This window comes from Rhopilema esculentum, chromosome 7, assembly GCF_057945365.1.
Source record: "Rhopilema esculentum isolate cy_ngs chromosome 7, ASM5794536v1, whole genome shotgun sequence".
NCBI lineage: Eukaryota > Metazoa > Cnidaria > Scyphozoa > Rhizostomeae > Rhizostomatidae > Rhopilema > Rhopilema esculentum.
This window is the reverse complement of record NC_142821.1, coordinates 5,841,259-5,868,554: the sequence shown is the minus strand read 5'-3', so window position 1 is coordinate 5,868,554 and position 27,296 is coordinate 5,841,259. Positions and strand designations below refer to the sequence as shown.

General features: G+C 36.0%; 2 protein-coding genes across 4 annotated transcripts in view; one reads left to right on the top strand and one right to left on the bottom strand.

Moving 5' to 3' along the window:
- The window catches only part of LOC135683126 (kinase suppressor of Ras 2), a 35,484-nt gene extending 25,630 nt beyond the window's left edge, over window positions 1-9,854 (top strand). For both annotated transcript variants that reach the window (XM_065198298.2, XM_065198297.2), the window contains 2 exons: window positions 7,812-7,941; window positions 8,600-9,854. In XM_065198298.2, the coding sequence (XP_065054370.1) occupies window positions 7,812-7,941; window positions 8,600-8,761 (292 nt within the window). In that variant the 3' untranslated portion in view covers window positions 8,762-9,854. The remainder of the gene's footprint in view (window positions 1-7,811; window positions 7,942-8,599) is intronic.
- Window positions 9,855-11,328: 1,474 nt separating this feature from the next.
- LOC148959935 (uncharacterized) lies at window positions 11,329-25,217 on the bottom strand. Of its 2 annotated transcripts, XM_089109105.1 has the most exons (3): window positions 24,788-25,217; window positions 24,465-24,507; window positions 11,329-16,716 (listed from the first exon to the last, which is right to left on the bottom strand). In XM_089109105.1, the coding sequence occupies exon 3, from the start codon at window positions 16,369-16,371 to the stop codon at window positions 15,391-15,393; it is 981 nt and encodes a 326-aa protein (XP_088965231.1). In that variant the 5' UTR covers window positions 16,372-16,716; window positions 24,465-24,507; window positions 24,788-25,217; the 3' UTR covers window positions 11,329-15,390. The 2 variants fall into 2 exon arrangements, with proteins under 2 accessions (XP_088965231.1, XP_088965230.1); XM_089109104.1 differs by having other exon boundaries at window positions 24,465-25,217.
- Between the last annotated feature and the right edge of the window lie 2,079 nt (window positions 25,218-27,296).

Below are 27,296 nucleotides of genomic sequence, written 5' to 3'. Positions count from 1 at the left end.
TTGAACTCTTTACTCAATTCAAACCCACAAATCACAGAAAACGAAGAGTAACGGTATAGATCTTCGACCAAGCAACAATAAATCAAAGGAATGTCAAATTCCCGGAGAGTTTCAAAAAGGAAACTATGCTCAATGCTCCCAAACGCATCCGCAAAATCCACAAAAACTGCACAAAACTTTGTACTTAAGTGTCTGAAATCATCCATTGCGGCTTTCAAACTAAAAATCAATTCCTGTCTGTCACGATCGGGCAGGAAGGCACGCTGCCAAAAAGCAATCTCATTGGATATGTGTGGGGTGATTCGTTTACAGATTGCTTTCGAAAACACCTTGTAACAAGTGGGTAAAAGAGATACATCCCTAAGCGTTGTCAAATCATTGATACTAAAATTCTTCTTGGGGATTCGCTGAACAATTGACTTTTTCCATGATGTTGGTATTCGCAAATTTACAAGCACAACGTTCAAGATATTCACAAAAACATACCCATTTTCACTAAACATTTCCTTCATGTCCTCGTAAGTAACCCCATCGGCACCACAACTCTTCCCACTGGGGCAGCCTTTCACAGTAGATTCAATCTCATCATAGCTGAAAAAATGACCATAATTCACAGATGCCAATGCCTCCTCACGATCAAAGAATTGAGGTACAACACCTTCAAAGCCATTAGAATCAGCACATTTGCTCGACTGAGCGTAATAATCCTCATTCCGTTGCACTGAAATTATAGCATTCTCGATGTTAGGCCAATAGCCGTTGTTCCTTATTACAGCTATCGCCTTCTTCCTTCGCTGTAACCACAAACAGGTCAGCTTTTCCTTTGATACTTCGTCGCTATTGTTATTCCCTCTTCTTTTTGACGAAAAGAATGGTATGATTGTATTGTTAATGTATTTCAATTGTTTACTTATGTACTCAATTCTATCCACAGCGTTATTTATGCAATAATTGTCATCCCTTGGGAACAGTCGCAAACCACGGCAAACAAATTTCAAAAAGTTCACGCTCCACTGCGACCCATTCACCCTCTTGGCCAAGAACTTGTTGTTTTGGTAAAATATCCCCGATAATATCTTTGCAACTTTAATCCAGTCACCAATAATTCCACTACAAATAAAGTCTCCGTGGTTCGTCCTTTTCGAAGCAAAAAGCGCTCTGAATTTTCGTTCCCTGTCCTGAAAAGCTCCCCACTCGTCTCCATTCAATAACCTGATATCATCATAGATTTCCTCGCAATCAAAATTTGAGTCGAACTTGGTTCCAACAAAAAATATCTTTCCACCTCTTATGGCTGATTTAATTGCTCTTTTTAGCTTGACAATCATGAATATTAACTTGATGTAGTGAATAACAGCATTAACGACGGCAGTTACGACGGATTACGTGGAATTTTTAAACTTCAGACAGACGCACCATTAGGCCCGACTGCCCTCCAAATAATAATAATAATAATAATAATAATAATAATAATAATAATAATAATAATAATGGAAACATTTCATTTTCAATTCAACTTAAACTACAACTACAAATCTCACTATTACAAGGTAATTTGCAATTGGCTAGCCTGGTTTTACAAGAAAAAACTATAACAATCGTAAGGTAAAAGGAAAAACTGAGAAAAATGAAATAAAATAAAACAACTAAAGTTAAAAAGGATGTAATTCCGGATTTGTCCATGGCTTATTTTTGCAACAAAATATGTAGTACGTAGTACGGATGGCAATGTTGGAAAGTTTAGAAATGAGATACTGTTTTTGTTGCTGATCGATGGAGAGAGAGTCACACATTTTGAAGAATGAATTGCAGGAATTGCCGAAGATGCCAAGAGAGCTCATAGAAAGATTAACAAAGGAGACACATTTGAACTGCTGCTGTAAACCAGATAAGAGAGGAGCATACTTGCTGTGTTTTCTTGTAGCATTTGTCTCAAGATTGGATTCGAAGCCAACAGTTAGCTCTAAAATGTAGAGGTAATTGTTGTTAGTCCTCAAGAGAAGATCAGGGCGAAGGTTTTCTCCAGTTATGATTGATGGTGAAAGAAAGCCAGGTATATCAGCGTAGATGGTAGATTCATTGACAGCTTTTAGTGACGTAGCTAGAAAGTTTAGGATAGAGTTATGTCGCCAGGTGTATCGGCCTTGTTCCAGATATGTTTTGCAGCCAGCAACAACATGAAGGAGTGTTTCTGGCAGAAAACAGAAAGAACAGTCAGAGGTCTGGCTCAAGTTCCATTTTTTCAGGTTTTTCTGTGTGGCAAGGGTATTGTTCAGGTACCTTATGGTGAAATTGAAAATATTCTGAGGCATGCTACTTTGCACCTTTGACCAAAGTTTGTTTATTTGTGGAAGATTCTGGTTAAAGAGATGTGATAATAAAGATCCTTGGGAGGTTAGGATGTTTTGCAGACGATCTTTATGCTCATGCTGGACAGCCTTTAATGCTTCTTTGGTGTTCCTATATATATCATATTGTATATTTGTGCCACTGCTGGTATTTTTCCATAAAGAGCGAATGTTATCGTTTGGTGAAGATTTCAATGCGTTTCGTAAAACTGTTTGACACTGTAGGAATTTGGTGGATGGTAAAGTTAGGCTGAGTCCAAACTGGTTTTTAGAAAGAATAATGCTACTCAAGGTAGCACTTATTGGGAGGTCGAGCCACTGGCGGATGTATTTGGATACAAGGTTGTCAAGATTCTCGACAACCCACGTCTTTGAAAGATCTGCTACAGTAAGGTTCCAGGAAATTTTAGAAAGAACGAAGTTGTGATAAAGACGTAGCTTATTTTTTGCATGAAGAGGCTGGGAATCGATTTGTTTAAGCATGTTTGACAGTGATGATAAAAGGTCAGATTTATGTTCTTGGTTTGTCATTTCAAAGTCAAAATGACGACCGAGGTACTTGAAAGAGTTTCCATTCGAGACAGATGGGATAGGTTTGTTGTTTATGAAAAGCTTAGGTTGATACTGAAGAGAACGTGTGGAAAATTTCTTTATTCCAAAAGTGATGCATTTATCGACACGTATGATCATGTTAGCCCATTGGCACCAGCGAGTGAAACAATTCAGTAGAAGTTGGTTTTCTTTCTCATTGCTGGTGATAACGGCAGCATCGTCTGCGAATTGAAACCAATGGACATCTACCATATTTATACAGGATAGCCTTTTCAGTAAAGATAATACTGCTATCACTAAGGGTCCTGTTAAAATAAAAGTTTGTAAAGTAAAAGGTTCAAAATTATAAGAGATTGAAGTTAAAGCTTCAAAAAAATTTAAAAGGTTAAAAAAAATTACACTACAGAAGTTAAAAAAGTTACACTAAAAAGTTACAGTTAAGTTTTTTTCTCAAAATATCTTGAAACTAAGGTGATGATGTTCACGTTCAATAGCTGTGAGGAATCCAAGACATAAGGTTTTTGAAAACCAGATGTTTTGGGGGAGTTTGGCATTAGTTTGCATCTTTGTACAAAAAGTGTAGAAATTTTCTTTAAGTATCATCGTAATCCTGTTATCTGTTTCTTGTATGCAGATATCCTAGGAAATAATACTGCAAAAATGTTGTTGACACCTGAAATTTTTCATCATATTCTTTGGCTGTAGTTCCAAAAAAAACACTTTTCGTCTTTATCGTGCTGTGTTTGTAGAGAAAACTTTGAAAAATAGATCCTTGGTTGTCATGAAAAAGTCAAGAAAGATGACTTTTCTCGAAATGTTTTTTAATCCAATTAAACAAACGCTCTCTATAACAAACTTCTTGATACAACGAACGAGAGATATCATCGCTGCAATGCTGCTTATAAATTAGATTTGTTTAACGAATGCTCAGTTTAACAAACTTCTGATAAAAAGCTTTTTTGTGATTCCCTTTACCGTTTGTTATATCGGTATTCCTCTGCCCCGTTAAGCTAATAATAAGTTTTCAGTGAGAGCAGTCCATGGTAGTTGAAGATGCAAAAAGCATTGAAATCTTTCTGCGATCATTTTGGCTAGTAAGCGAGATCTTTTTATATGCTCCGAACTATGTATGTACCTAGAGATGCAGCCTGATTGATACGCACGAAAAACAGTCTGTCCTGAATGAAGCTGGTATAAGGTGGTGATTGAGACGTTCTCGGTATTTCTGCAGCGATTCAGTTATATATACTTTTCTCTATCTCCCTTACTTTCTTGCTGCTCAAGAACCTGATTTCAGCCATTACCCTAGATCCGATTTACTTTTGACGGTCTCGGGTTTCCCTAGACCCGAGAAGCTTTGCTTGTCGAACAGTGCTTATGGAACAGTGCCCTTTTTTGATGTGACCACAGCTCGTGATCCCTACGCCTTGAATTACAGAAAGCTGGCGACATTCATGAAAGTTAGTTCATGCCTGGGAAAGTTGCTTCATGCCTTTATGTTCAGCTCGCGACCAAATTTCAGAAATGCAGTCTCCAACAGATCAATGCAGTTTTCCGGATCCGTTGTCCGTATCCGGACTGCTGGCTTTGTTTTAGGCTTGAACTGCTTTTATGCTAGATTTTGTAAGGCCATCTTGGGAAAATCCCAATTTTAGGAAGTTTTAGACCACTTTTTCTCTAATACTTATTTTCACTTCTGTTGACCCAGTTGTGTTTGAACCAGCTGTTGCAAAGAAAGTTGACTCGGATCTAATTTAAAGTTGTATTCTCTCTAATCGCAGGCCAAATTTAGTTCTCTGTAAACATAAGTTGGGTCGTTTGGGTCAGTTGCCGACGTTGAATGATGAATATTCATATAAGCGCCATGCCACTTCAGTTTCAAACGCCATATATACATAAATATACTAAAATGCGTGCGGGGGAATATGATGAATAAATAACGATCAATGTAAGTAAATTGTACCAGGAAAATTTTTTAAAATAATTAACGACGTTTCGAGCATAGCCCGTTTAGACATATATACATACATACATACATACATACACACATACATACATACATACGTACATACAGACAGACATACATACCTCCTAGATGAGTTTGTTTCGAACGCCATTGCTGGAGGCGATTGTCATGTGGACGATTGGTAGGGAAAATGATAACTTATGACGTATGCCCTCTACGTCGCAGTGGCTAAATGCCGTTCGGAATGAATATACCTAAGCGATCTCTCTATGATCCAATGACCGCATTTACTTTTGCCTACTGACGCGACAGGAGGGTCAAGAAGGGGGAATGATTTGTGTATAAAAACCCCAAGACCCGATCCCAAATGGGCCCGTGAAAACACCAATCCCTATAGAGCATGATTCATATCTGGTATCTATCTCAGGTTTTACCCTGGGACCCTGTTTGGCTCCCGGTGCCCCCGGATACGAAATGAAACACCTCTATAAGCTTTATGACCTGGGCTCACCTGCCTCTTATTTTCTTCAGCTGCAAATGTTGAACAGCTCTAAAAACCTTTCCCCATAATTGAATGATTTTGCAAATTTACCATTAGGCCAGTTAGGTCATGATTGAAATTCTATTTGTGAACCTGCTTCAAGCAATCTAAACTCTTGTTTATTTTGTTATCTGACAAATTATGTCTGTCTGCAGGAATAAGGGTTTCATCAACTCAGCTGTTCAAGTCAGAAATTGATTACATTTGACCATGTGGAATCCTTGATTGTTCGTTGACGTGGCCTTTACAGGCGGCGTCATTCGTCATTAAGTTTTATTCATTCTGCTTGTGAAGAGAGCTTTCACGTTTCACTAACTACACTTCATAACACTTAAGATGCGACTCCCTTTATAGTAATAGAAAATTTTGTTTTGCAACATTTTTATCGGTATAAAATCTCTTTTATCAGCTGTTGTTTCTTTGAAGCCGAAAAACAGGCGCTTTGGTGACGAGAAGATAGATCAGTGGCGAATGAAAATGAGTGTCTTGAACTGCAGAACAGATCAATCCAATATTTATTCTTACATATGCATGTGCATCTTAAACTTATATTGCAAAGAATAATGTAGCTCCGGGATTTTATTATTCACCTTAATCTTTGGTTTGATCTACAGCCTTCTTAGACAAGGATTTCCTTGTTTGATATGCCGCACATCGATAGGCACTTGATTCTAATTCATCTCATTGAAAAGTTAATTTCTACTTTAATTAAAACGAAAATCCGTCTCTTGTTGTATCAAGGAATTCTTCTCTTTTATCCGAAACTGTCAGTATCCTCTCACTGGGAGTTGATTTCACCATTGCAGGATAGTGTTTGTTGGTCCTAATAAAAAGGGCGAATTTCATCGGCATACAATAGAAATTTGCATAAGAGAAACTTGATTTTTAAGAACCTAATTTTGAAGTTTTGAGTCTCGTACCGCACAGATAAGAACATTTTTGCTTTGAAGAAGTTAATATTCGTACTACCAAAGATAGTTTGCGGAGAAAAGAAACAATTATTTGAAAGTCATAAATCACGTTTCTTTTAGCTTTATCAATTCCTGGCGCCTCAATTTTTTTTAAATCACAGGCCTTAAAGGAAAATCAGACTTATAACTGCACTGAAATTCCAGTTATTTTTCCGATTTCACACTTAATGCACTTCAAGTTTGAATGCACCTGTTCAAGATATTGCCTGTTTCCAAATAATTTATAGTCAATGTGTTGAAAAGGCTAGGCGAAAATTTATAAAGACAGCTTTTTTTGCAAAACTGTTTGAAAACACTGGATGTCTGATGACATCAGATGGCATCGCTTGATTGCAAAATACAGCAACAAGGACTTAGAAACTATGAATTATGATGTGTGCTTTGTTGTGGTTTAAGTTACAGCTCCTCATCAGTTTCATATCAGTTTCATCAGTTGCATATAATTTTTTAAATTCTTAACATACAATTTATATATCATTAATACAAAGAAATTATTAAACTAAACTACATAATAGTATAAATACAAATACAGGACAAAATAAATTGTATGAAGGGAATTCTTAAAGGAGGAGATCTCTCAATAGGTAAACTAATCGAGGAGAGACCCCCCCCCCCCACCTACTATTCCAGGACAATAATGGAGCAGTTTTTGATGAGTTTCAATACAAAGTAATTGGCTAAAATGCACATACTCTTTTCACATAAAAATGGGGACTTTCCAACTATTTGAAATAAACTGGAAAAACTCAGAACGGGAATTTAGCAGTTATACTATCTTACTGGTTGATCTTGTTCAGGTCAACATTGATCTGGTTGATCTTGCTCTTAGTTTCATGCTTGGTGTATCAAGGAATTGTTGATCTAGCTCCATATGACAGCAGTAACATTCAGGAGTTATTTGTATGTGTATGAATATATTAGCCTAGCTTTATAAACCTATCAAAATTAAAACTCTGGGCTTAAGAACCACGCCTGCTGCAAAGAACGCGAAATTCTGACTTTACCGCCAAGAACATAAAAATCAAGACTTGGAAAAGCCATGTTTTTATATGCGGGTTTTATAGCTACTTGTGGAAACGTGAAATTTCAAAGAACGTTCATTTTTATCAATAGACCTCGGAGAACCTCTATCTTGACCCTATCTTGTGTTTTGTTTTCGTTTGCTGCGCATGCTACCGTACATTTCGAGCTCAGAATTATTCCAATAAGTGATTGCGAAAAACATCTTTCTCTTGAAAAGTTTCTTCTTTGTAATATCTTATTTGTGCTAAATTTAATGTTATCTGGGTTGTGGTATCTTCCATTTCTCTCTGCGGCATCATTCTTCTTTTGTTCCTGGTAAAAGGTTTTGCGAGCGATCAACTGCAACACGTTAAATCATTGTTGTGTTTTATTCCAATTTCCTCTTGACACTTCTTCTGATTTCCATTTAGAACTGTATGGTATGAGCTTCTTTCAAAAAGATGGCCGTTTGACGACCAACCAGTTGATGCAACAATCTGGCAGATTGGAAAAGGCTTCAAGCAGTCATTGAGCAAACTTGAAGTTTCAAGAGATGCCAAGGTATACTATATCGTCTTCTTTCTGGACTAAATTCGCCTTTTGTTCTACAAAATTTTAAGACATCACGAAAAAAGAAGAAATATGGCGAACAGTTCTGACGTACTTTTCGTCGTAGCAGCTTAGCATCATGTGTCGTTTACTGTTGTTTTGTTCCTTTGTGGACAATTTTCTTATTTGATGACGAAGATCTGGCATTTGATACTTCAAGAGCAGGGGCGAGAATAATATTTAGAGAACACAACATGCATTTTGGAAAAATGTGTCGACGTTCCGGAAAAGAGCACAGCAACAGTGTCGGCATTTTGTTTAACTTTTTGTCGGAACTGAGAATTAGAAAGAATTTTTGATAGGTTTTATAGGTCTTAATAAGAATAATGCTTGGAAATGCTACAGCATGTCAACTAGTCAAAAAACAGCGATTTTGTCTGAACAGATTGAGTCTAAAGTATATTCTGGGTTTCTTTAATAGTACGCCTTGAAATTTTGCATCATAAACCTGTGCTTATCGGAGATGTCTGTGTGTCTTTCCTATCCAAAGCAGGCCGTGTTCTTTCTTTAGTTTCTGCATTACAAAGTCATTTCGCTGTTGCACTGTCCATTGAGCTTTAGTTTTACGGCTGATGTCTGTGTTGATTCATACAAACCATCTGCTTTTCAGGACATTCTTTCCATGTGCTGGGCCTACAACTCCGAAAACAGGCCGCAATTTTTCATGCTCACCAAAGCCTTTGAGAGACTACCTAAGAAGAAATTGATTCGAAGCCCTTCGCAGCCTATGTACCCAATGTCTCGATCAGCTGATGCCCTTGTTTTATTCTGATGATGCAGATTTTCTTGTAGCAATTTCATGGCAAGGAAAACCCGGCAAGCAGTGCTGCATGGTTTGTCGCCTATACATAAACATTTTAGAAAAGTATGCAGCACATATGCGTTATGCGATATTAATTTTTTATGCCAATTCTGTCATAGCTTATTTTCATCAAATCGTTCCACCAAGGGTTTCCGAATAAGATAATGACCCTACCCTAAAATGGGGCTCATTGCATATTATATTGGTTTGTAAAAAGTATGTATGTCTTTATATAAAATTATATGTATGCATATTAGTAGCATTCGTCGAAAGTAAAGAATTGTTATTTTCCTGTATAATAATGACAATGACATGAAAGTATTTAGCGGAATTGGTGTGTTGCTTCTAGTGCAGCAATCCATTTCAACGTTGGTGTACTTCCCATAATCACGTTGTGTTGCAGCTTCGTGTTTCGTTGATGTAGCATGTTCAGTTACGATCATGTTGTCGAAACGATTCATCGAAATCATCATATACTTTTGTTTTCGGGTACATTTTCGTTTTCCGTGAGCTCCACATATTAATTCTACTACAAAGTTAATATCTTTTGGACTGGGAACCAATCGCACTGGAAAATGCTGATTTAGTTAAATCTAATTTGCTGTTATAAACTATTACACACAATTACTGCAAATTATTTTTCAATGATTATTTTTATTCTACATATGCGTAATCTAATACAGACTCGTTGTTTGGGTAGAACTAGGAATCGCAGAAATAATTGTATCAATATGAGTATAGTCCAAACAATTAAAACAGACATCGGAAACTTCCTTAGTAATGTTCAGAAGATTAACTTGCCTAATTATAGAATTGGACAAATTTTCCCTTCGTTTGCCTCTAAGTATTATGCAATTTTGGGCGGAGGGGTTAAAGTTTTTGAAACAGTCTATTGATACTTACTTTTCCATATGAGTGTAGGCTTTTGTGGAACCACTGTTACATAGCTTTTTCTATATAAGTCTGCTGTCTATTTAAAGAAAGTCAACAATTATTTTTTGTATTATCGGTTGTTTACACACATTTGATTGTAATAAAAGTAGAGGAATATAAACTGCATGAAGCTACCCTGTGCTACGTTCTAATGATAATCGTATCATATCTTTTAAATGATGCTCTACCCAAGAGTATAGGCTTGTTACCCCCCACCCCCCTCCCGCTTACTTTAACATGATTCTGTGCGAGTAGAACTCTCTTCTGTAACATTAATTTGCGTCCTCCTTTTACCCACTGATATGCTCACAAGACCCTCTATGTTTCTTCTAACCTTCTTTTGTTTCTCTATTCTGTTTTCATATAACTTTTGTTTTGTTTCCCTTTTTTGTTTTTGTGACACTTTGTTGTTTCTCTGTTCTCTGTTGACATCTGCCAATTTTGTTTCTCTATTCTGCGTGCACGTGACCTTTTTCTTCCTCTATTCTCTGTTCACATGATCTTAGTTTGTTGCCTTGTTCAGTTTTCACATGACTCTCTTGTTTACTATTTAGTGATAATGTGACTCTATCCTGTCCTTTTATTTCCACGTGACCCTTATTTGTTTCCCTGTTCTGCGTTCAATTTACACTTGTTTCATGATTCTGTGTTCACATGACCTTCTTTTGTTTCCTTACCCTTTTTTGCCTTGAATCTATTGTTTCAATGCCTTATTTCCATAATGTTTCCTCTTCATTTGACCATGTTGTCATGTGCAGTATCTTATTGTATACTAAGAACCTTTTACACAGTTCCTGGAAAGAAAATATTTATTAAATACCGTCATATGATGACTTTAGCTGAAGGTAATTGTATGAATTTCGTTAAAATTTATCTGTTTTGCTTAAATGCAAATAGGCATCTTTTGTTCCAGTAGACAGTTACGCTGCATGAGCATCAAATATAATTAATTCAGCTAATTGATCCGGACTAAAATTTGCTAAGTTAAGCCAGCTTTCTTTCAGTTTCTATGATGTTTTCTTCCCTATTAACAATTTTATAAAGTAAACATAATTATTCTGACAATATATATAACGTTAGGTTTTTAATTTTATTTTGTTAACTGGAAGGAATAGAGTCAAAAGCGCCTAGTTCCCCAACATGGCACAGCTGGTACTCAGGCTTGACGCAAATATATCCAACGTGCTAAAGTTGTGGTACAATAAGACAGTTATGGTACCCTTGTTAAGATCATGACCCCTTCATGACGTTAAGGTCACATCACTGCCTGTTAATCACTAAAATCGTAGGTTGGGAAGGAGTATTTGTAAAGATCAAAAGATTGATTACCCCTTTCCTACTTACCCCAAAATCCTTTTAAAATATCCTTCAAATGAACTAGCAATCGGGTCACTCTCCTCGTGATTGGGCGTTGCCTTTGAGTCTGCTTTCAATCATTCCCTGTAATTGCAACCCCCCTCCCCCCCCCGCAACAATTATCCCAGGGACATGTACCAACACAAGCCCTTCAAATAGTTATCGTGTAAGCTGCACAAGAGAACAGTTGATATGTCATTACAGGCAGCTTCATTAGAGCCAAGTCATATTGTTTTTGCCGAATGGTGTATTTCTAACTGACAAAATTTTGCTATAATGCGCCTAAGTAACGTAGAAGCGGAAATGTTTATGGTTTAGTTGTAATCACAATTACATGAATAATTTTGTAAGATAAGAGTGTATTGTCGGTCTTAACATCCAAATTTATTTTTAGTTTGGGAATGCATAACATTTTATGAGTTTTGAGTTTAATGCGTGAATTGAAAGTCCTGTAGTGATATCTGGTAGTTAGTAATAACTTTTTTGCGTGTATCTAATTAATCCATTCATTTTTGCAAGTAGGTGTTTAATTAATTGTGTAGATAACCAGGTGTTGGCATTATATCTAACCGAACCAAAGGTGCAAGCGAAGATATTGCAAATTAAAGATTGACACACTGTTAACAGGAGTTTTCAGCTTCCCGGAACATCCAACGCTTTAGGTTTCCGCTGATGATTTTGGAGGAAATGTAAATTCAAAACATGGATTTATCTGCTAAGAAAGACAGGTGCAACTCTTATTAAGATTAGTTTTTAATAAGCCTAGCGGAAAATACCAGTTGAAGTGTGATTTTCAGTTTCATTGACAACACCTTCTATTAAGCGGCATTTTATCAATCAACTTCGCTTTACCTTACAATAACTTGATCAGCGTAATTTAAAACTGATCATAGCCTGAAATAATAAACAGCGCGTATTTCCTTTTGTATTCTTCTCTTCTTATAAGAAAATACAATAAAATACGGCAGAAAAGGCCAAACGATTTCAAGCTCTGATGTTGACTGTCAGTTTTAAAAGAAGAGACAAGGGCACAAGAGAAATCAGCCGCATTCCTGTCATGAAGAAACCGAATTCTGTATTTTCTCGAATTTTGCCCTGAATTTGCAAGTCTACTGCACCGCAAAACAAATCTATTTTGTTTTTACTTCTGAGCCTGGCAGAAACAATTGCTATGCAACAGTTTTAGAGAATAGTATCGAAAGCCAAGTGGGAAAAGAAGAAGTTAGAACAAGCTTTAAGAAAAGAGTCGTGATGGGTTAAGGTTTTGTTGTTTTAAAGTTAGTGTCTTACTACCCTAAACCTGCACCTATCTGTTATGTTGAAATGGGTCTAGAAGGAGTAGATGTCGCATTGCTGATGACTCGTTGCGTCAGTCGGTCAACAAAAAGATCTTTATGGGCTCTTGCATTGAAGTTTTTAGTGCCTGTTGACCTGTACTTTGTGTAAATTTTGCCTCTTCCACTCGAAATCGTCCTCGTTACCAAATCGGTATTGATTCCTCGTTTATTGATCCCTAAGGTTTCAGGTAATAATAATTTTATCTTGAATATCAGGCTTACTGGGAAATTTACTTTGGGGACCCATTGAGAGGTGCAATAAATTTGAAGTTCACCTGGCTGATGACAAATGGAAAGTTAGAAAACATGATTGCTCTTTTGTTGCACCAATTTCGTCGTAAGGTTTTGAGAGTATCAGGGTTTCGGCCTGACAATGGGTTAACGAATTTCAAGACTCAACCCACTGATCTGATCTAAGTTTTGTTGAAATGATTGCTAAAAACTAAAATCACAGTTAATTAGGTTATGCATAAATTCTGATAAGTGGCTGGCTGCTCAAGTCTTTTAAATGTTTTATTTCTCATAGGATGTACGGAGTCAGCATACCATTTCTGCCAAAACACCAAATACGTTTGAAACACCTTGTTCATGGTCCTTTGTAGCAATTGCAAAAGTTCTTTGTTGTGTTTTATGTTGACGACAATTTACTCAGAGCAACTGTGGTAGCACAGATGAGGTGCAATAAGACAGGATAGGCGCCTGACATGGAATATTAATAGTTGGTATGTATCGGATTACCCCCTTCCTTTTCTCAAAAACTGCAACATGTTTGAACCACAGCTTATGACAATGTGTAAGTTGTTTGCTTTGTTGATATGTTGAAGAAATCTTAACAAGGGGGGCTGCAATTGCATAGAACAAATGAAAAACATAAACGAGAGTTCTTGTGTAGGGAATGATGTGATCAGCAAATCTCGTTCTGTCAAGTTTTAACTAAAGTTTTGGTCCTTATGTAATAATGAAGACACTGAAAAATTCTGTTTTGAAAACCTGTATTCTGTCAAGTGCAGCTGCAATAGCATGAATAAATGTAATTGATGAGCACACTATAGATGTCATTCATTATCACAAGAGAGAGTTCTTTTCTCGAGAAACGACGAAGCCAATTTATTTTAATCCTACTTCTATCAACCCTAGGTGAAAAGATTATTTTCACTTGCAAGATAAAAAGAATCTCGACAGATATTATCTGTTAAATACTTGCAACAGTGCTTGCTCAGAAAATCAATTCGATTTCGACAATTAGTTTGCAACTGAGAGTTAACCATTGCTATCCATAACCTGTAATGAATTATTTTGTAGTTGTTTTCAGAAGTCAAGCCGAAACAGTACCAAAATAAGATGATTTTGATAATGTGCTACACATTATGTTTCTAGTTTTCTTCTCAGTTTCCCCCTTAACTAATATAGAACGGTGATTATCCCAACAATGGCTCTGTTTCCAACTCGCGTAAGAAATCGATGCATTTTTCATGAGTACAGGGCATTTGCAGGTTTTGAGGCAGTCAATAAATAATGGGCCATCTACAAAAGCTATTTAAGTCGCTCTTGATATTTTCAATTCAAATGAACAAAGATCATTTTATGCTTTACGAATTATGTAACAAAATGAACGAGTATGTTCAGGTTTGAAACGAACTGAAACAAAATTGCTTTTCAGTCAATTAATTTGGCTGCGATGCGATGTGGGTTTTTCCCCACTTAAAGCATCAAGGTCTGTTTTTTATCTATATTCAACTATAGAATTGAGCTTGGCAAGAGAAATTGTGAGGTAAGATGAAGAAGTGCTGTTTTAGGAAGATTCAGTTAGATATTTTTTATTTTACAATGATAGTGTATTGTTTAACACAGCAAGCTCACCCGTGATAGCCTGGTTGCAAGGTAAATGACTAGCCTCCTAGTAATAAACGAAATTGAAAGAGATTATAAACGACCTTCCATAAATAACAATTTCGAAGATAACATAATTCTTATGGATACTTGCACGATCGCAAAATGTTACGTGCATTTATCGTTACAAGTAAAGCACTTTAATGAGCAGTTCCTAAAATGATGTACAGGCTTTTTTGAGCATCTATGCATGACGTTACACTCACTCTCTCGTGAATTATTAAGGCTTTTTCACAAGGGAATGGTCCATTTTTTCCACAAGTGAATGGTACAAGACGGGTTGGCCTGGTCCCAAAGTTTACGTTATTTAACATCCCTTTAATTACAGGAATAGGGTCTGCACGCAATCTTTGAAAACTGTTGTGAATTTAAATTCTGGTATTTCGCGTGCAATTAAGAGAATAGTAGCACGTGGTAAGTGCAAAGGTCATTTTGCCATATAAGGTTATAACGAAAACACACATATGGGCGTAGTAGGTACTGCAGCAAGAATTGTAGTCAGTTACGAGAAGGAGCTTCAGTAGAAAGGATATATATTAGAGACAGCCACTACCTGGCGTAGGCTAGTGGAGTGGTAAGGAGTAACTCACGTGGATTTGTCAAGTAATCATCAACCGGTTAGTCATAATTAGGCCTTAGTAAATATTGCATATAAATATAAAACGTCATCGTGGTGTCTTCATCATCTCTGCCCTGAGAATCCAGAAAGATACATAAAATCTTTACAACAAAAACGAAGAATGCATCTTTTCATTGAATTTCAATCTCTTTTATCTATTTATCTATCCGACATAATATTCACTATATTAAAGAGCAACTAAAGTTGTTGAGCAAGGGTTTAAAGACTAGAGCAATTGATTACAACCACCAATTAATTACAACATAACGTGATATGCAAAATCTGTTTCTTGTTTCATGTCTAGTTACCCTGGAAATGAAAAGTTCACACCAGCTAACATGGAAGTTTTGGACAAAATACGATAGAGTTTCCAGTCATTCCAAAGTATTTGACAACTCCTAAAAACACATAAGTAAACACAAATATTTGTTTGTGTCAAATCTCCCGTCATTATTTCCTTTTTCCTAGACAGCAGCAACGTTTGTTAAGACAACGGGCAAAGGCTCTAAATTGTATTCCCTTGAATTATTCCGTCGTAAAATGCTAGAGAAGAACTTTTCTCTGATACAGCCGGAACACAAAACAAGAGCCCCTGTTTTAGTTCCTACACCGAACACAAGCATAACCATCAGAATAATTTCACTAGCTATTGATGGTTCGCTAGTTAGGTCCAAAGCTTTCAGCAACTGGAACCATACCCAAGGCAAAGACGTCAGTATGAATATACAACTTGAGACGACAAGTCCTTCGTACGTCTGAAATTCTTCTATCAAGCTTTTATGGATATGTGGTGGCTCGTTCGTTGAATTCGCTTGATGGAAAGCTTTCTTTCTCATTTTAGCATCACGCACTGTTTTTATAAGAGAGATCGCTGTAATTAGCACGGGCATCATGTACAAAATAACAACTGCATGGGCGCAATATGTCATGTTCTTTTCGAAAGTAAATGTCATCGGCACAATAGCTGAAGCATTTCGCATCACTATATAAGGAAGAGCTGAGATTAGAGATAAGACCCATATGAAAGCAAGATTAACTGCGTTTCTTTTAAGATTCCCAAATGTCTCGGGGTACAGCCTTCTCTGGACAAGCAGGCAATGCCGATCCATACTATAAACAAATGTCGAGGCAGTTGCACTCCATAAAAGTGCTAGGAACAAACAGTCTAGAAACGTACACACAACTGTGTCGATGTTCCAGGATTGTTGAGTCATTAATATGCATAAAACTGGCCCGAAGACACAGGTGATAACAGTTTCTGAAATGCACGAGCTTAACAAGTACGGCGAAAGGTGTAGAAAAGCTCTCCCATCCTTTAGTCTTCTTGCTATAAGCCAAGCTAAACGAGTATTGAACAGCAGACAGCATAGTATCGAAAAACCGAGTGCAATCGTCAAGAACACAGATAGCTGGGTGCTTATAAATTGCTCTGAAGAATTCTTCATTTCAGCGTGGCTTTGTCTAATTATGATTTGCAGTAGAAATTTGCAGTATGATTTGAAGTTGAGTAGAAATTGAAGAGGATGCAATACAAGCAATGCAGTCCAAAATTGTTTGATTCAAAAACTTTTCACGGAGCTGATGACCATGCTTAGATAATTTCCAACCATTGCATGTTGCGTCCGTATCATCTGCATGACTGCACTGAGTCTTTGCTTGTGTGTAAAACAGCTGTCGTTATTATGCAACAGGCCACTTGCAATCACAGTCAGCTTTTAGCATAGTTTGATTGTTAACTGCGAAAAATTGTAGAACCGAGAGACAATGTGAAACCGCTTCTTGAAATGGGTCTGAAAAATAAAAAAAGTTAGGTGTGATTGGCAGCAGATTAGAGCCAAATTTTCAACTTTAATCGTCCACAGGGCAGGACAGATTAATTTGGTATTTTGTTAAACTTTCAAATTATTTAAATTTTTAGCACTGTGCAACAACAAACAAACTGTTTTCATCAATCTAGATAACTGATATTAAAAGTAGGTAATTCCCATCATTTCCTTGTGTTAACAGTATGCAATGTTTCATCATAACATTAATATATCTATGGCAAGAATCTTTCATGCATTATATAATTTATAACTAGCTAATAGTATAAGTGCACTATGTAATATCAGTTATTAGTAATAGCTACGACTAGTGCACTATATAATATTAAATCTAGTGACAAAGTGCGACTAGTGACAAATCAGTGCACTATATAATATTAATGAATAGCATTTACATTGATAGATATTGTCGGTTCACTTTATAATATCTATGATTAGCAATAACTTTGGCTTGAAATATCTATTTGCTATGTTAAATCTATGACTAACAATATTTACTATCAGTAATATCTTTACACTGTATAATATCAGTGATTAGTTATAGCTCTACCTAGAAATATTGGTCAACTGTATTATGTCTATGATTAACAATAACTATGAATAGTAATATTTTTTTACTGTGTACACTATCTATTGTTGGGAACACATTTGACAAGATAAGTAATTTCATCATTATATTTCATCATAACAATTCCTCATAACAGATCCAGAAATATTTTTGACTGTCGCACAAGAGGGCGTGGTCAGAAACCCTATGAACCACGTTATTATTTGTTTAGAAAAGAAAGTTCCAAAATTACGGATGTTTACAAAAATACAAGACAACAAGACTTTTTTACTGCAAATTTTCAAGACTGAGTAGAAAAACCAAACACGTAGCAGCATGGAGTTTAGATTTGAAATATCAGCGACTTGAAAGTTTAGTTACATACGTAGCTTCATTGTGATTGCAGCATTAAAACACAAAGCCATTGATGGGTTACTTTTCACAGAAAAGTACCTGCGAGTAGCACATTTGCTTGTAATGCTCAAAATAAGCCTTTAATATAGATATTTCATAACCCTCCCCTCCAATCTTTGAAATCTTTTAATTGCAATTAGTTGGAATTGTGAGTGTGGCCTAAAAGTCTAAGTCAAGATTCCAATGCTTATTTACGTCCTTGTGTATTGCAGAATGCAGCAGGTATTGATTGTATTCAATTTCTCTGTCGTTGAAATTAATGGAAGAGCTTCTTGCCTTCCTGTTTGCGCTTTAAACACAATTCAAGCACTGGAACCCAACCTTGTTCTACTGCCTGCGTAATCCCTGGTTTGGCAACTGAAGCTGTTGTAGTGTTTACTTTGCCGACCTGCTTAAGAACTCTGCTCTGTACCTTTTAACGTAATAAGCAAAGAACATTTAATTCTGACAAAATCAACAGTGCGAAAGGTGGTTGCAAAAGCTCCGAGCTTCAACAATATGCGAATGATCAAACAAAAGTCAGTTTGAACAAAGAGTTTCCCTTTAAAGAAACCCCATCATCATTAATCTTGGCTATAAATATTTCCACTCCTGTATTCTCGGCAAATTTGATAGCAAACAAAATCGGCTGTTATTTTTAGTGAAATGAATTAAATAATTTAGTGAAGACAAAAACATACTTGCAAAGGAAAACTTTGGTCATTTGGATGATTATGTAAATCACTGTTTACATAGAGAATACAAACATATATTTCATATTGGCCAATTCTGTTTGTTTTTTCAGTTTGGCTGGCTTGTGTGCATTTCTTATCGCCTTGCGTGTTAATACAATGCGCTCGCTTTAAAACACGCTGAACAGGACTCGAATAAAAGGGTAGAGGAAATGTTTATCAGCTGTCCTAACAGTCTCACTCTCTCCATCCTCGCTTATCTTAAAGTAATAGTTAATAAGTGTGTCAGAAGGTGTATCTAGTAATCAGAAAGTGTGTTTTGTCGAATTACTTCTATGATATTTTAAAAAGCGGCTTTTAGAAAGATAAAGAGCATATATATTTTGTTTCTTGAGAATGTCATTCTCGTTTCTTGCGAAGTATTCGTGGAAAAGCTGACAAATGTGTGCTTATTTTCACAGCTTGACTTGTCTGCATAGCAAACCATGCTCGACTTGCTTTTATACCCGACGCTATTTCAGTGCTTTGAGTCCGACGGAATAAGTGTGCTTGAATGATCTCCAGCTGGTAAAGCAAGCTGAACAAATGGCGTAAGTCATGAATTATTTTCATAGAAAGTTATCCTAATGTACTAAATTTCTGACGAAGGAGCAATGAAGGTAACATTTATTCCACACGTGCTCATTAAATATGAATTATTTCCGGCAAAAAAATTTGGAACAGCTGCATTGTTTCTTCCGAAAAGTTGTTATGTAATGAAGACGGCATTTGCTGTTCGTCTATTATGGATCAACTTTGTAGCAAAAAATGCCTTAAATGTTTTATATTTTGAAAAAAGTCGTAGCATTCATTCATGTAGCCATAAATATGCAGACAAAAGTGCAATTCTTGAGCAATTTCGATGTGTATAATACATCAAAAGACAAATTTCTTATACATCTAACTATTTTTAAATGTTTCTGGAAAAATTGCAGGACATTCCTGCTTAGAAAATGCCTAGTGTTCATTTAATAAAAACAAAAAGGAAAATTGAAAATTATTTAGTTTGTAATTACGCATTTGCCTTCATCAATGTATCTTATGCTTGTTTGTAGAAATTTTCAAGTTAAAGAAATACAAAATAAAACTTTGAAGAGCATAATTCCTTTCACGCTTGTTGATTTATAAATATAATTCAGGATAGGATCGGAAAAAGAGTTACCTTCGCTCGTGATAATACAACTAATTTGTCAAGAATTGAAAATCTATTGCCTTATCCGTTTTTTGATGGTGTTTTTAACAAACTCGAAGAAGTTTCCTGCCCTGCTGCTACATTTGCTTTCAATCCATCAGAAGAATTGAAGCACATTTCATAAGATGTCTTACTGCTCTAAGACAACCATATTTGAGATGTCTGACTGGCGTAGGAGCTTAATACATTTAATGTCTGACTATCGTAAGTGCACCAAAACATTAACTGTCTAACTGTCGTAGATGAAAAAAACATTGAATGTCTGACTGTCGTAGGTGCACAAAACATGAAAGTCTGACTGTCGTAACTGCACCCAAACATTAATTGTCTAACTGGCGTAGGAGCACAGAACATTAAATGTCTGACTGGCGTAAGCGCACAAAACATTATATGTCTGACTGTCGTAGGTGCACAAAACATGAAAGTCTGACTGTCGTAACTGCACCAAAACATCAATTGTCTAACTGGCGTAGGAGCACAGAACATTAAATGTCTGACTGGCGTAAGCGCACAAAACATTGAATGTCTGACTGTCGTAGGTGCACAAAACATGAAAGTCTGACTGTCGTAACTGCACCAAAACATCAATTGTCTAACTGGCGTAGGAGCACAGAACATTAAATGTCTGACTGGCGTAAGCGCACAAAACATTGAATGTCTGACTGTCGTAGGTGCACAAAACATGAAAGTCTGACTGTCGTAACTGCACCAAAACATCAATTGTCTAACTGGCGTAGGAGCACAGAACATTAAATGTCTGACTGGCGTAAGCGCACAAAACATTATATCTCTGACTGTCGTAGGTGCACAAAACATGAAAGTCTGACTGTCGTAACTGCACCAAAACATCAATTGTCTAACTGGCGTAGGAGCACAGAACATTAAATGTCTGACTGGCGTAAGCGCACAAAACATTATATCTCTGACTGTCGTAACTGCACAAAACATGAAAGTCTGACTGTCGTAACTGCACCAAAACATCAATTGTCTAACTGGCGTAGGAGCACAGAACATTAAATGTCTGACTGGCGTAAGCGCACAAAACATAATATCTCTGACTGTCGTAGGTGCACAAAACATGAAAGTCTGACTGTCGTAGAGGCACAAAACATTAGTCATTGTGTTAGTTAGTCATTGGAACGATTTAAAGAACCCATAAAACTGCCTTGTTACGCAATTCAAAGATTTTGCTTTGAGTTATAACTTCCAGGCATGAAAACTTTCTGCTCTGATTTTTATCGATTTGAAATTACCTACCCAAAATATGTAGCATACATTTTGCTTTATATCGTACCAGAAAGTGGTTGAAGACCCTTCTCATGCGATTAATGCTCTAAATGATTGATGGCTGGCAATAATACCTGTGAATAATTGGGTATCCAGCCTGTTTGATTTAATACATTCCCACCCCTGGCGCTTTGAAACCACAAGAAAGCATCGCAAGTGAACAGAGAAGTTTGCCTCTCAGAGATGTTGTTCTTCAAGACAATCAAATTGATGTGCGCAACATGCATTTGTATCAATCTGTTCAATTGATATCAAGAAAGGCGAAATATGCAAGTCAAAAATAGGTAATAAGAAATCCGAAATAGGTAATAAGTTTGAAAATAAGTGAGTTGCAGCTAAATCTTTATAAGTTGCACAAGTTAACCTCTTGTCTGTTTTTTAGGCGACATCCCCATCGCCCTATCAAATTGGCTCTTTTAAATATAGTTTTCTTCGTTGAGCTAAGATCAAGATTAATTGATCTTTTTTCAACGTGATCTTCCTAGGAGAAGAAATTTTATCGCAAGATCAAGCATTGATAGCCTACTAGCAGAAGAAAAATAGTGCGAATTCTGATCAATCGAGGCCATGTCGTTGGCCTCAATATAATAAAAATTAGCAGGCAACGCAAATTTTGAAGCTAAGAGATGAGCAAAGAGTCCAAGAAACCGGACGAGCAAATTCCTGTGCTCTGTTTTAGCACTGGGATTATTCCTATTCCTGCAGTAAATCTATTGCGCATGGTCAACATTAGAAAACCAAATCCACGTGGAACCTTAAGATAAGTAATCTCGAAAATTCTTAATCTAGAACATTTGATTAGTTCTACAGAATAAATGATTTTATAGTGATATGCTGCGATTTCAGTCTGACAAGCTAGCTGGAATCCTTTTTCTATAACAAAGTATTGGTTAAAGAGGATGTTCTCAGAAGATTTTGTCGAGTAGCTTATCTTTTTGCAAGAAAGAAGAGGGCATGATTCCCTACCCCCTTTTCGTTGAGGCCTTTCATTAAGGTCTTCGTTGGCAAGTTTGAAATAGCTCGTTGCTGTATCACTCCAAGATATTGATCTTCGGAGACTATTTGAAGTTGCTAATTCACGTAAAAGACACGGGCTTTGTATATGCACAATTTTTTGTAACAAAAACTCTTTAATTGTATCAAAAAAGTTATTTTGACTAGATATGCCGCTAAACAGGTACACGGTATAATAAGTCTTGATTGCTAATTGAGATTTGTTCGTTAGTTTCAAGACAGAAATCTTTTCAGTTGTTTACAAGGGCTTGTTTGAGCGTTTTCACAACTGAGTAATTCTTTTAGCATAACATAATTGAAAAGAACACCTAAATGGCTTGCAATTTCATTGCAAGATTCCTGGTGAGTTCTAACGGTCACCTGCAAATGACCAGCTTATAATTTGTATTGCTATGGAGAACATACTCTGTTTTGAAAGGGAGAAAGTTTGGTGTGAGAATTTAACACAGCAATGTTATTGCCAAGAAAGTGAGATTTTCTTAGCTTTCTAGCGATCTAAGCTGAGGAATTCAATAAAAATTGATTTTGGATTGTTTTGAAGATTCATCAGTTTTTGCCAGAAAGCAGATCTGATTTCAACTAGATCTTTTTCTTGATTCCTATTTGACAGAAGCATATTTCTGATGAACACCAGCGTTTGAATAAGTAAATTTCAGAGATCGAATTCATAAAGTAATAATACACAATTGCAGACGCTGAACTTCTATAAATGCTTACAACATAGGACGAACCCCTCGAATAGGCATGGTCCATCGTCTTTCGAACAGGGAACTACTTGCGGGCGAACATGGAACGAGTCCCATATTATCTCAAGTTTCCTTATTGCTACCTCTTAGCTACATATACTATCTAGCCATGGTTGGCTTGAGATGAAAATTAATTCGTTTCTACATGAAAGAAGTAAAGATTACTTCAAGATATACTATATAGATTATAAAAATCGCTTGAGATCTTGATATATGTTTCTGAATACCATAATGCAGAGCAATTGCTACTAGAATTGTGTATTTATCTATGATAGGAAGCATGTAGGAGGAGCGGGGGCGGGGCGGGGTGTGGTTAACCAAATAAAAAAGGATTGATGATGGTCCATGTATCAATCTTTTACGTTTTTGACAAAAAGTGGAGGCATGACCCAAAAGCCTCCATCAACACAATTGAAAGGATTTCTAGGTTCTATGCAAAACTGCAGGTTATCATGTTCTCTTATCAAAGCGAAAATAAATCTGTAACTTCACAAGAAGACGACAATTTCACAAATCTACTGTCTTTTCGTTGTTTCTATAGGTTACACACTTTTTCTATGATCAGAAAACAAGCTTCAACAAAGCAAAAAGTATTATTGCCACAAATAACAAAATAATAGAAATGCTGTAAAAAAAGTCTCGAAACAAAGCATTTTAAGAGGAGAGTTGTTTCAACTTGAGTAAGAACAACGTTGAATGTTTAACAAAGAGAATGAATGATTATACGAAAACAATATCAGCAAGAAAAAAGGCGGCCAGCGAGAAAGTCTAACGTTATTAGGACCGACTCTCGTGCAGTTTAGTTCTGATTCGGACGAAATGTTTCAATCTTTTTTGGGGCTTGCTAAAACTCAACCTCCTACTAATAATTTGTGGTAATGGTTGTAACAGCCTTCAGGAAAAGAATCAAAAACTAAATGCTAGTACTATGTACCGATGATCAAATGCAGATTGTGTGTGAGTTTTATCTTAGTAGCAACAGAATCCGTATCAAGTTTTCAATATAAAAAAATCACAACAAAGGCAGAAGAAAAAGAATTTAACTCTGATGATTTGCAAGAATACTAGCATTTTTTTACGAAAATTTGTTGTATGTCGATAACAATGCAAAATTGTTTTTTTCAAAGTGTTTGGAATCAGGGTTTGACAAAAGAACGCGTGCGTAGTTAACAGATCTTACCATCGAGTGATGTCATCATTTCATGTAGCTTTTCTTTGCTGTTCAAATAGCAACGCTGTATTTGTTGACATAGTATTTAGGAGGTCAGAACAACAACTCTAAAAAGTCGTGAATCTTCAGAAAAATCATTCAGACTAAAAGGTCTTAGCAGTAGCTTGCTGTAGAAAACATTTGTGATCTGACGTAGACATTTTGTGGCTGACGGGTTGGGAAAGCCCTCAACCTCCTTATGTGATTGTATATTTTGCAGGACTGGACAGTGCTCTAAGCTTCGTCAGTTTTGTAACTCAAAATATATGCAATTTCTAAGTTATGTAGGCAATCCACAGAAGCGCCTTAAGCTTTCAATGATAAGTTTTCTTTCAGTTTAACAATCCTTATGGTTATCTTTGGCCTTGGTGATAGTAAGAAAATTGCTAGCACATTTGCAAAACAATCATAAACATAACTTGTTATCAAGCAATTTAGTTGAATCTCCAAAGCATTCTCCATAGTTGATTCTCTGTGATGTCGAACTATCTCTTTCTGATTATGCAATAATTCTCAGTAACTTGTGCTGGATGTGGAGATAATGGTTGAATCAGAAACAATCCCAGATTTGTAAAAATTTATTAAGTGCTCTTACCTTTGACTTGATGACTCTTGCTCCGGATGGCGATACTACTGATCTAGAAAGGTAGATTATCGCGTCAACAACTAGATCTGTACAAATCTTGCTTTCATTATTTGCAACGCCGAACGTATTGTATGCTTCTGAAAACTGGTACTCTGTTATCTTCTTGTTTTGAATTAAAAGCCAGCTACCACGTGAAAACACAATGTCTTCCTTCGCAAATCGCGAAAAGGTCTACAGAAAGCCAACAGGTAGCGTTAAGCAAATAATTTCGATTTAGATTAAGCCATTGAAGTTTCTTCTTATCTGTCAAGTCTTTTATAGATTTTACTCACTTGAAATCAACCTTTCCAATAAACTGCCTGAAACCAATATCGTCTGGGTTTCATGGGCTGCATCTATTACTGTTGATCATATCCGTCGTATTCATCTCAACAGCACACATGCCAAGTTGACGGGGTCCACCAGCCGGTATCACGGGGGGACCTCAAAAATCTTTGGTTCATAAATGTTGTTTGATTCTCTCTCCAATTTTCCACTTGCATCGAATTTCCTGCCAACGAAGCAACGCCGACTTAAGTTCTGTATGTGGAATATATGTTCGGAGGAGGCAAAGTTCGGTCTGGTACTACATATAAAGCTTGATCACCATGCGATGAAGATTCTGAGAAGATATTTTGTAAACACATGCCAATCAGCATTCTCGTTTTTATTCTATTTCGTCTACTGGTCCCAATTTTCCAACAGTAGGATCTATAGCCTTGAAATCATCGATTTTGCATGCCATTTTTCAACTGCACAATAACAATGTCTGAATTTACCATGCTAAACGAATTTTTTGCAAGCTATTCATATTTCCGTAATAACGATCAATGTTAGAAAATTGTCCCAGGAAATTTTTTTTTAAAATAAATAAGAAGAATTTATATGGCATATATAAACATACACATAAATGCCGTATTTGTGTATATGTATGTATATATATATATTATTTTTAGCTCTTTCTATATGTTTCTTTTCTATGCTCTTATATTCGTCTTCCTATTTCATTTGTCGAATTCCATATTCCTTTAACGTTTTTTAGTTCTATCATCGCTTTTCAATTTTACTTGATAACGGGCTATGCTCGAAACCTCGTTATTTATTTAAAAAAAATTTCCCTGGTACAATTTACTTACATTGATCGCTATTATAGCATTATATTGTACCGCACGCAATCTAGTATATTCATATTTCCAATTGCTTGAAATTTCAAATAACTGTTTTTAGTAAAAGTTTCAAAAAATTTGCATATGACGTTAAGTAACTGAGTTATGAATAACCCATTTGATTTTTTAAAGAAGGGAGCAATCTTTTGGTGGTACAAAAATTACAAATCGCTCTGAAAAAACAAACATTTGAGTATACTGAAGCTTTTCGTCTGACACTCTTCAGAGTATAAAACACCAGAACATAGACCGAAAACTCCATGTTAGGAAATATAAATACCCAGATGTGGATCGAAATAGGCCAATCAGAAACGTGAGCACATGACTGTTGAGGTTGCCCAATCAGTTTAGCTTAAATTTTTGGTGCCAAAGTTTTAGATACTTGCAAAATTATCTTCATTCAATTTTCTAATTCTTTTGGGCATAAGATTCTTCTTGCACTCTCAGGAATCAAAACAATAACTTATATTTTTAAAAATATTTATCTAATACTTCTGACTGATTCAATTTAATAATAAACATTTTCAGAATGCACAGATATCAAACTTTTGTAGTTAGGTATCAAGCAACGGCCTGAGACATGTTTATCATAATATCAAAATTGAAATTGCGCGTGAAGTAGGCATGACTGTTTGGCTTGTAAGTTGACGCAAGTAGAACTTGTAGCATTGTAGCTAAGATTCTCTGATATAGAAAATCATAACTACTTACTTTTTACAAATGGATCGATTACATTTGTCGAAAAATCTATCAAATTTATGTGTTATAGAGTCTTCAAGGGATGGGAATATTTACAATTATGCAAAAAGAATTAACGCTAGATAGACATCAAGATTTCCATCCAAATAGCGTATTGTAAGTTGGAACTTCGCAAAAACTCGTATAATTATTTTTGTTTTTTTTTCAAAATGTTATCTAGAAAACATCTATCTAAGGTATGACAAAAACTCTGGATTATACAGCCAGAAAGAGTTCATTTTAACACTCGAATGTTTCAATCACATGAGGATTAAGCCACCTCTGATTGCTCAAACTAAAAGAGCTAATCAAATGCTGCTTTCCTCTCTGTCGTATTTTGCCATCCACAATTGGATATACCAGCAGGATCGGCGGACAAAATAGCTTTTTCGTTTCATCTTAAACTGTTTTTTTCTTTCTGAAGAATTTTGAATTCTGACACAAGTGGAGATAAACATTATCTTTCAAAATTCAGCTCACAAAACCATCCGAAAATTATGATACAAGGAAAACAGCGGATCCCATGAAAATTTAATTACACTCTAGTCTTTGATGCTTTACAGAAATAAATCTAATTAAGCAATTAATACCTTATACAGTGACGATTCTGCAAATAGATTTAACTCTACTTAAAAAAGAAAACTTTAAATCTCTATGTTTTGAAAGAGTTCTAAATCAACAAAAAATTAGAAGGCTGATCCCTTTTGTGCCTCACATGAAAGCATGGCTTTGTGAAGTGTATGTTTGAAAGCAACCTAAACTCTTGTTGACACCACTGCAATGAAACTTTAAAATAACGAAGAAATCGCTTGTCTTTTTCAATTGACTCATTGGGAAAAATCCTAATTATTCACCATTGGTATGTAGATTTTGAAAATGTAACATCGAAGGCATATTT

Bases quoted from the DNA above. Each gene is read 5' to 3' on its own strand.
- LOC148959935 (XM_089109104.1), bottom strand. From the start codon at position 16,371: ATGAAGAATTCTTCAGAGCAATTTATAAGCACCCAGCTATCTGTGTTC.